Source organism: Sesamum indicum, unplaced genomic scaffold (assembly GCF_000512975.1).
Source record: "Sesamum indicum cultivar Zhongzhi No. 13 unplaced genomic scaffold, S_indicum_v1.0 scaffold00120, whole genome shotgun sequence".
NCBI classification, from domain to species: domain Eukaryota; kingdom Viridiplantae; phylum Streptophyta; class Magnoliopsida; order Lamiales; family Pedaliaceae; genus Sesamum; species Sesamum indicum.
Window position 1 is genome coordinate 384,642 of NW_011628049.1, and position 9,631 is coordinate 394,272.

Consider the following 9,631-nt stretch of genomic DNA (forward strand, 5'->3'; position numbering starts at 1 on the left):
AGTCTATTGCTGAGCAAGCCCAGGGAACACCCATGTTGGAATCAGTTGGAAAACAAATGGAAGAGGCACCAATGCTTAGTTACCCGAGAAGAGTGACAGTTCTGTATCAGCTTCTTTCAGCTTGTCTTGCAGATACCCCCGAAGACAATAAGAAATCTACCAAGAGAAGAAAGGGGTATGATGCCAGACATCGTGTGGCATTGAGGTTGCTAGCAGCCTGGTTTGATATAAAGTGGATGAAAATGGTACAAATATGCATATGTTTGAGTTTCTTTTGGAACATTTTCTAGCAATAAGATCTTTGAGGGTCATTGCTTTATGGATAACTGTTATAACCTGAGAAATTTATGATTCTATTCGCATTTTTCCCCATATAAAAATATCGTTGCAGCTGACGTTGCTGGTGTGTAATCTCTCTTGTCCCCTCCCATTGTTCTGGGACTAAAACAGAAGTCCATGCTCATTGTGAAAATTCTGCTGGATAAGGAAAGAATGTCTTAATGTATTTTCTCTTTGTATTGTATCCTATAGTTTCTTTCCAAGGATGTGTTTGTTGTATGGTCTTTTGGTATTATGATCTCCCGTTTGAAGACAGAGAACATTGATCCCTTGCAATTTGATCTTGGGAACTAACACCTATTTCCTGTAGATTTCTTTATCTCCAAGCAAGAGCAGTATATGCATTTGAGGTGGTCATGGATTTGCCAACTTTCTTGAAATCTCATGAATAGCATCATAGATCTTCTGAAAAGATATACTTTTGCAGGAAGCCATTGAAACGGTGGTTGCTTGTTCTGCAATGGCTCTTTTGAAGGAGGAGGAATCCAAAGAGCAAGGTGGATCTCCAGAAAGCACATGGGGTAAGTGGAAACGTGGAGGTATTATTGGTGCTGCTGCGTTAACTGGAGGTACCTTGATGGCAATTACTGGAGGTATGCCACTCTTTATTGGTTGCTGTTGTGTTACATTAATGGGTATGTTTGCAAACAAGTTTTTGCAAATGTTGGGTTTTCTTGGTAGGATGGTATTTTGATTTTTGGGTTTGTTTGTCTTAACCAGGTTTAGCTGCTCCAGCAATAGCTGCTGGATTTGGTGCTTTAGCACCTACACTGGGGACTATTATTCCTGTTATTGGAGCAAGTGGCTTTGCTGCTGTTGCTAGTGCTGCTGGAAGTGTTGCAGGTTCGGTTGCAGTTGCAGCTTCTTTTGGTGGTAAGTACAAGGTGCATTATGGGATATATGTTCATAGCGTAAACAGATTTTGGAAGTCCATCTTCCTCGTATACAGAAATAGCTACACAGTTGTGCTTTTATGCTATTGAATAATAAATCTAATTAGATCTTTACATTTGCCAATAATTTTCTATTCAAATGTTGTTCATCCATCTTGAAATCCCACTGACTCGACAATTGACACAGCCGCTGGAGCTGGACTTTCCGGGACCAAAATGGCTAGGAGAATTGGTGGTGTTGATGAATTTGAGTTCAAGGCTATAGGGGAAAATCATAACCAAGGAGTGAGTTTCTGGGCTTTCCATAGTTTACAAGTAAAGAAAAATAAAGTAAAGGGCTTAGTGATTTCGTACTAATTCTGTTGTCTTGTTACATGAGTTTGTTGATACGCCAGTCCCTTATCTTGACCTTCATATAGAAGCTGAAACATTTGCTTTTCACTGTTTGCCCTTTGTGCTGTAGCTCCCCTCATTATAATTTTCTTGTCAGCGGCTCGCTGTTGAGATCTCTGTATCAGGGTTCATTTTTGAGGAAGAAGATTTTATTAGACCTTGGGAAGAACAACATGATAAATTGGAAAGGTAGTGAACTTCTCTCAGGTTTTATGATTTCACTGCGAGTGAAGGAAGTGGTTTTGCTGCTCTCCTGAACTGTTTCATGCTGTTAAGCTTACCTTTAACATTTGTTTAGGTATGCACTGCAGTGGGAATCCCAGCATCTAATTGCTGTAAGCACTGCTATTCAAGACTGGCTTACTTCAAGTAAAGGATTTGTTTATGAAACTGAATATAACGCAATCAGCTATATGAACTCGAACTTGTTCAGTGACATAGATATGATACTTTTTTTCTGCAGGCATTGCCAGGGAAGTGATGAAGCGAGGTGCTATGATGACTGTATTAGGCACTCTTACGGCGGCACTGGCTTGGCCAGCAACATTACTTTCTCTTACTGATTTTATTGATAGCAAATGGACAATTGCAATTGACAGGTTCTCCCTTTTCTCTTGTCTCTGAGAAATATGTCAATAGCGAGAACTTTGTAGAAGCTCTCCGCAAGAAAACATTTACAGAACCTGAATATTCGTCCTAGTAAGAAAAGAATATTTATGCTGAATATCTTTCCAGATGGATTATCCTGTCAGCTGTAGTGGGTGCGGTTGGGGGGTGTGCACTTGGGCCCAAGCTCATGTGTGTATGGTGTTTGGTAAAGTTACACGTCCTCTGTTTGGAAATGAAAGCTCTCTTTTCTCTTTTCATGACATCTCAAAATACGATTCTATTTCCTAAAATTAAAATTTTATTTTTAGATGCCCCAGCGCACTTAAAGAAGTTACTCTCAACCTCTATTTTTAAGGAGAAGTGTAAATTACACAAAAGCTTGAACTTTTTCGACGTTCATCTAAAACTTCAATTCCGTGCCTGGTCAATTGTATACTTCAATTGGGAATGAGGGAATAGATGAACAACATCATCCTTCTATTGTTACGATCCTATTTCAGAAAAGGCTTATGTTTGTGGCGGCTGCTACTCTGTAGGTCTGATAAGGCAGGAAAACTGCTTGCAGAAGCATTACTGAAAGGGTTGCAAGGGCATAGGTAACCTACTAAATTTCTATATCATATACTTTATTGCATTCAGCAGAGTTGTAGTTTATTAACTCCTTCCAATTCTTATTTATTGGTGTCTGTGTATTTCCAAGGCCTGTGACTCTCGTAGGTTTCTCACTTGGAGCAAGGGTGATCTTCAGGTGCCTCCAGTTTTTGGCTGAAAGTGAAGCTAATGGTAAGGTTACCCTTTCAGAGGATGCTAAAAAGGAAAAGTGAATCTGGGAAGACATTCATTTATTTCATTATGCCGTGATGGTTGACCTGATTATCTTCTGTTAACTTAGATTCATATTCAGGCATTCATTAGTTTTCTTATTTTATGTTTCAAACTTCAGACTTATGATAGCTACTATAGCTACATTCTTTGATTTTTATCTATTCCAACTTTCTGTTAAGCAGTCTCTTCATTGGTGACCTTGCTGTCAACCATTCTAATTGAATCTCTAGGGATTAAGCTATTTATGCATTTATATCAGTTACTATGGAGGCTGTAAACCTTTGACTCCGACTATAGTCTAGGGGTTTCTTCTAATTTATGACTCCACACAGTTGAACTACAGGCAGCCTTTTTTTGTTTTTATTTCCGGCTATCGCTCATTTTCTCTATAGAAAAGTTACTTTAGTTTTTCTGGGTACAAGTTATAAGGTTGTCCGTAACAACTATTCACTTTCTTGATTTTCGGCAGCTGGAATTGTGGAAAGAGAGGTTCTTCTTGGAGCTCCTGTGGCAATTGAAGATGAGAACTGGGGAGCTACTCGAAAGGTAGTTGTATGCCACCTTTTCTACTGAATGAATTTTGCTACTGGAAATCTATCGCCATTGTGTCTGAATATAGTTTCAAGTTAACCACATATTTTCTGCAGGTAGTAGCTGGGAGATACGTGAATGCCTATTCTACAAAGGATTGGATGCTTGGAATTGCATTTCGTGCCAGGTATCAACTCTTAACACCACCATCCAATGTTTTACGATGCTTGAGTCGAAATCCAGTCTTATTTTAGTTTGTAATATGTGCTTATGATGGTATCTCTGATTCCACTATTCAAAAAGTAAACTCTCACATCTTTCCCCTTGATTTTTTATATAACACCACGACGTCTTATATTTGAACAGTCTTCTCACCAAAGGATTGGCAGGAATTCAGCCAGTCGAAGTGCCTGGGATTGAAAACGTAAATGTGTTTGCAACTCCGATCAACACTTTGTAGTTTCTTTTAAATCTTGTGTTTCTAAAGAATGTAGGCCTGCTAAACATAGCTACATATGCCAACTTCTGAGGCATTTCCTTTTTGCTCCTCTTGAATCTCTAACAGGTTGACGTGACTGATATTATTGAGGGTCATTCCTCTTACCTCTGGGGCAGCCAACTCATCCTAGATCAGCTTGAGCTGGATACTCATTATCCTGTTTTCAAACAAGAAGTAGCCAGATCATAGATTATCACCCAGTTGCTGCCTTGATGCAAAATCAAAGAAGATGGCGACGCTTGAAATCGAATCTTGCATGAGGGACGGTCTCAACTGGATACACGTGGTCTTGGTGTTAGTATCAATCTATATGTGGCCAAAAACAATAAATTTTGGAGATCACAACATTCTTAATTTGTAGCTCCTTTTGTCTTGAAAACAGAGAGATGTCTATGTTTGCTCATCTTGTACAAAAGTTGTCTTCTCTCAATTAAAAGACAACAAAAGGAGGAATTAAGGAATATAGCTTTATCAAAATGTTTTAGTCAATTAACTTATAATTATTATTGCGTATAACATATATATAGACAGAGCAGAGAAATGCCTAAATTTGAAGGGTGTTTTTAAAAAGTATTTTATCTGTTCTTTTATTGAAACTAAATTAAAAAAAGTTTTGAACACACGACTTGTGGACAAAAGATATAAAAATTCTTCCCACTTAATTAAACACATAACTCACATTGAACGCATGATTATGGAAGTATTTTTCATTAATTGTTTAATATTATTAAAAATAACATTTGATTGACTAAACATAACAAAATATATTGGATACCGTATAAAACCCGTAGTATAGTTAATTATTCTAAATTCAACTCAAATAAAAATTGTTAAACTCAATCCAATTGAAAATTAGATGGAGTGGATTAGAGCCATGGGTATTGCCATAACTATAACAGGCTTAACAGCCCAATTGTGCAGATGGATAGTGTTTTTCAAAATTACCTACCTTTAATTGAAATTAAAAACAAAATAGCACCAGGCATCAACTGCCCGTCTAGCTCAGTCGGTAGAGCGCAAGGCTCTTAACCTTGTGGTCGTGGGTTCGAGCCCCACGGTGGGCGTACGTTTTAACTTTTTCAATTTGCAATATCTTTTTGACTCTTCAGAGTTAATTGTCATTTTCGTCTTTGAATTGGGCAATCCATACAACAGTAATATAAAATCCAGTTCCGTTTCTTGATTGGCCGCAAACACAGACCCCACCCAGCTGTCCAAACGGGATTCCTTGTTCCCATTTTATTCAAAGATCGATTATATAGTAACATCTGATGGCCGCCGCGACTCGTCGGCTGGCCGTGCTGTTCGGAATCCAGTTGTGTGCCCCCAACCGCTTCGTCTCCAGACCCATCTCCGACCTCGCTAATTCCAACGGCAAACGCCTCTTCCTCGTCGACACTTTGGCCCTTGTAATCACTTTGCATTTGAACTGGTATTCCACTCCCATTCATTGTTTGTTGCTTAATTAATAATGACGTTGACTTTGTTAATCAATTAGGTGAGAAGATTAGAAGCGCATGGCGTGCCGTCGAAGCAAGCCGAGGCCATAACGGCTGCTTTGACGGAAGTTTTGAATGACAGCTTGGAGAATGTTTCTTATTCCTTTGTTTCCAAAGCTGAAATGCAGAAAGTGAGTCTTCTTTGTCTCTTTATTGTTTATCTCAATGTTTGGGCATCAATTGGTTGTATAGATTTTGAAATGTTTCGTTGAAAGGGACATTACTTTTCCTTTTTTCTTTTGGGTAGAGTGAGATGACACAGGAATCCAATTTGTCGAAATTCAAAACTGAAGTTAAAAGTTCTCAGGTATGGAATAACTCACGTTCTTTGTTTTAGCCTTTGCTTCTTGTTTGGAGATTGTGTCATTCTTGAGGTACTTTAGCATGCGTATCTATTCGTTACATGTTCAGGTTATTTTGTAGTGTTAGCTGGAATTGGTTTAAGCTCAAAATGTATTAAGGGCAGCTGATTTTTTGATGAATGTTATTATGCTTTAGGGACTGAATAATTATGAAGAAGTACTGTTTTCCTCTACAGTACTGGGATTATTTATGGAGTTACAGAATGCATTCAAATTTTGTTCATATAAATTCGACTACTACAGACTTACTAGAAGAATGTATTTAAAAAGTGTCATTAATTTTGGAATATGTTCGAGAGAGATGGAACAGGTTTAGAATTTCGGATGGTGAGATTACATTCCAAAGCTTATTCTTGCTTTCTACTTGTTCCATCCTACTCTTTCTTTCTTTTTCCTTGACCATTTACTTAGGAATTAGGATATTACCAAAAAAAAGAAAAGTTAAAAACAAAAATAACAATAGATCGTCTTCTTAGTCTGCTCTAACCTGATCTGGCCATCGTACAATTGAATCTTTTGAGAATTGAAAAAAGAAAAAGAGGGGCTCGGCAGAAAGAGGACCAAAGAGGAACAAGGAAAAAGAAAAGTGGGAAGGAGGAGGAGAAAAGGATGAAAAGAGGGGCTCGGGAGAAAGAGGAACAAAGAAAAAGAAAAAGGACCAAGGAGGAGGAGAAAAGAAAAAAGAACAAGATAAAAGAATTGAATTTTTTCCGAAGAAATGAGGAATGGAGGTTTGGTTTCTCTCTTTTGGGTTTCTCTTCTTTTTCGACTTTCTCTGATCTTTTTTATTTGATTTTTGTCAATTTTAGACATAAGACATGTAATTCTCCCTTTGGGGACAAAATGGTAAAAATCAATTTGTCTTTGAATATAGTTTCTTGCATTATTGGCTATCTATCTTATTGATATCCCAGTTGGAAATATTCATCTCCATGCTTATTACATGTCATAAAATTCCTCAAGAAGTAAGTTTAGGGGAACCATTCATTTTAGGAGTCCCAGATAATGAATGATCTTTGGTTTCCTTTTGGGAAATCTATTGATCAAAGACCTATTCTTTCTTTTGATTCTTTCCAATCGAGTGAAGATGTGCAAATGTGGCATTTGCTCTTACCATTTTATGAGTATCTTCCTCTTTGCATGTCATCCTAACTTTTGCAGAAAATTTTGAAGTTAATTGAAGACCACAACTTAACAGGGTTGATCAATTTCATTAGGAAAACTGAAAGAGAATATGTGTTTTCTTGCTTGCTATTATTTGTTTCTTCCAGACAGCAAAAATGCAGATGGCTGTTCATCCTTGCTATTTGCTTTCTAGTGTATGCTCTATTAGTTAATTATTTCTCTTAGTGCTCAAAATGTGGAGCCACTCGTTTTCTTGGTGAGAGTCATGCCAAGTTCATCTGACTACAAATGCAGGGGCACCATTTTTCTTTACTGCAACATGAGACAGAAAAACTCAAGAGTGACATAGAGAAGATGCGTAGTGAGCTAAGGTCTGTAAGAAATAAACTGCATGTCTCGTGCGTTTGATGATTGTTTATTCTGAATGACTGAAACAAAATATCTAATGTTCAGGTATGAAATCGACAAAGTCACAGCAGGGCAGCGTCTGGATCTTAATCTTGAAAAGGGGTAAGTCGTCCCATGACTATCAGAAATTTATACAGAAAGAAGATGAATGTAATGCTTACAGACTAATAATTCTGCCATTTCTTTCTTCCCTCACCTTCAGGAGAATTAGGGATGAGCTTAACAATCAAAATCAAGAAACAACTAACCTCACTAACAAACTTGATCGAGTGAGTCTGTATATACATACGTATCCATCAAACTTGATAATAGTTAAACTTGTAGATTTGAAAATACATTTCATTAAATCTTTTGTTCTTATGCGATCTCAGGAAATTCATGAATTGCGGGCACAACTGGAAGCAGCAAAATACGATGTTATTAAGTATTGCATAGGTACGCTTGCCTCCGTTTCTGCTGTTGGTCTGGCGGCAATCCGCATTCTGATGTAAGCTGCACTCCAGATTTAGTTATTGTTTTTCCAGAAGAAAGGATTTTAGACTGATTTTTGTGTCTAAAATCCTTGACATCTGATCAGAGGAAACACAGAAACTAACATTAGCAACAGTACAACCAAGTCATGTAATTCATTGATCCCAACCTTACCTTGCATCAAGCATATAACAACTGAATTTCCATCTTCTATATTTTTACACTTAGTTGGAAATGGGTTGGTCTGTCTTGGTAGTTGCTTCCATTTTTCCAACATTGAATTGACGTAAGAATTCTGAAAATGGTACCTAATTTAGTCCACTGTTGAATCCTATTTAAATAAATAGTTATTCCTGTCACTTTCAACAAAGCACATTTCATAGTTATTGTCTGTCTACTCACGAGGGCCGTCTATTCTTGAGTTTGTATTTGTGATGATGAAGGTACTACCATCGTATCGTGCACTGCTCAATTAAGGCACGTAAAGTCTTTAACATGATTTGAGAATTAAAAATCCCAACCAACTCAGATTGTTTCCCTTGATAATTTCTTCAGACTTGTGGTCTTGGAATTTTATCACAACTACATTATGTGGGTACCATACAAAATATATGGTGCACTTTTTTAGCTGTTTACAGAATTCAGAGGTGATAACCTAAGAATGATTCGATTGGATTTTTTTATTATAATTTTTGTTGTATCTTATATTCTATTTTATATGTACGCATCTTGTATATAACATATTTTAAATAAAATTAATGCTATAATCTTTGCACACTTAGTGCGCACATGTAAAATATAATATGAATTACAATAGAAAAACCAATATGGAGAAGACAACATTTTAATTGTTTCTGCATAGTATCCTTGCACTATATGGATAAAAACCTAAATTCATTTAATAGTTACATGGATAATATTATAAGAAAGGAAGATACAATAAAATTTGAACTATAAAATTCATTTTGATTTTATGGTACTTAAAAGGTATTTGGTTGAGTTTATAAACTTTATTGATGTGACCAAAAGTGGTTAGTTGAATTCACAGTTCACATACAAGAACTCAATACAAATAAAAACAACCCAATAAACAGAAGGCCTTAAGAAGGCACCAAGGCCTCCCCCTCAACTAAGGCTCGAGGGGGATGAAACCCAAAGAGGAGATCTATCGACCCAAAGGGACAGGGAGCCCAATGCCACCCTATCTATCGGAACAATGTTCGTCTACATAATAAACTATTTAGGTAAAAAGATGATGACGACGCACACATGGCCTACCACCCGTAGGAAATCGGGATATGGCCAGCGGAACACCTGTCCCACCTTGATCTCCCCCAACCAGGTCAGACTCCCAAGAGGGACAAGACTCCATCCTAAGAAATTTTCATGAACACACAACAATTTATTAAAGGAATAATTACACTTTCATCCTATAAAATTTGATGTAATTATATATCAAATGTAATTTTTTAAACTATAAAAAATATTTAAATGTAATTACATCAAATATAAAGAGAGACGAGTGATTATCGGTTTGTTAAATGGTTCCGTTACAAATTGGTTGGCAGAAGGTTGTTTGAGGTATTTACAAATAAATTACTCATCCTCCTTAATAGTCATTTTTGTAGAGATGGTATGTAGAGCCATGCAAGTTGTATAGATAAATAAGGTTATAAA

At 36.9% G+C, this 9,631-nt stretch overlaps 2 protein-coding genes and 1 non-coding gene across 4 annotated transcripts in view; all 3 read left to right on the forward strand.

Annotated features, from left to right (window-relative positions):
• The window catches only part of LOC105179052 (transmembrane and coiled-coil domain-containing protein 4), a 5,818-nt gene extending 1,240 nt beyond the window's left edge, over positions 1-4,578 (forward strand). The window contains 14 exon segments of the mRNA XM_011102647.2: positions 1-3; positions 5-245; positions 767-932; positions 1,060-1,212; positions 1,420-1,517; positions 1,723-1,814; positions 1,924-1,994; positions 2,089-2,224; positions 2,771-2,830; positions 2,935-3,017; positions 3,529-3,605; positions 3,707-3,777; positions 3,957-4,014; positions 4,156-4,578. The exon segment at positions 1-3 is cut by the window's left edge and continues 236 nt beyond it. Coding sequence (XP_011100949.1) covers positions 1-3; positions 5-245; positions 767-932; positions 1,060-1,212; positions 1,420-1,517; positions 1,723-1,814; positions 1,924-1,994; positions 2,089-2,224; positions 2,771-2,830; positions 2,935-3,017; positions 3,529-3,605; positions 3,707-3,777; positions 3,957-4,014; positions 4,156-4,278 — 1,432 coding nt within the window. The 3' untranslated portion in view covers positions 4,279-4,578.
• Positions 4,579-5,080: 502 nt separating this feature from the next.
• TRNAK-CUU lies at positions 5,081-5,153 on the forward strand. The gene has a single exon. It is a non-coding gene; the product is annotated as a tRNA-Lys (tRNA).
• A 70-nt stretch (positions 5,154-5,223) lies between these two features.
• LOC105179053 (protein FMP32, mitochondrial) lies at positions 5,224-8,165 on the forward strand. Of its 2 annotated transcripts, XM_011102648.2 has the most exons (7): positions 5,224-5,498; positions 5,588-5,719; positions 5,836-5,895; positions 7,370-7,446; positions 7,529-7,585; positions 7,686-7,752; positions 7,855-8,165. In XM_011102648.2, the coding sequence occupies exons 1-7, from the start codon at positions 5,361-5,363 to the stop codon at positions 7,972-7,974; spliced, it is 651 nt and encodes a 216-aa protein (XP_011100950.1). In that variant the 5' UTR covers positions 5,224-5,360; the 3' UTR covers positions 7,975-8,165. The 2 variants fall into 2 exon arrangements, with proteins under 2 accessions (XP_011100950.1, XP_020546869.1); XM_020691210.1 differs by lacking the exon at positions 7,686-7,752.
• Positions 8,166-9,631: the final 1,466 nt, after the last annotated feature.

Excerpts from the sequence above, each read along its gene's own strand:
- LOC105179053 (XM_011102648.2), top strand. The coding sequence starts at position 5,361 with ATGGCCGCCGCGACTCGTCGGCTGGCCGTGCTGTTCGGAATCCAGTTG. Across the intron at positions 5,499-5,587 it reads TCGTCGACACTTTGGCCCTT|GTGAGAAGATTAGAAGCGCA; the intron begins GTAATCACTTTG and ends TTAATCAATTAG. Across the intron at positions 5,896-7,369 it reads CTGAAGTTAAAAGTTCTCAG|GGGCACCATTTTTCTTTACT; the intron begins GTATGGAATAAC and ends CTACAAATGCAG.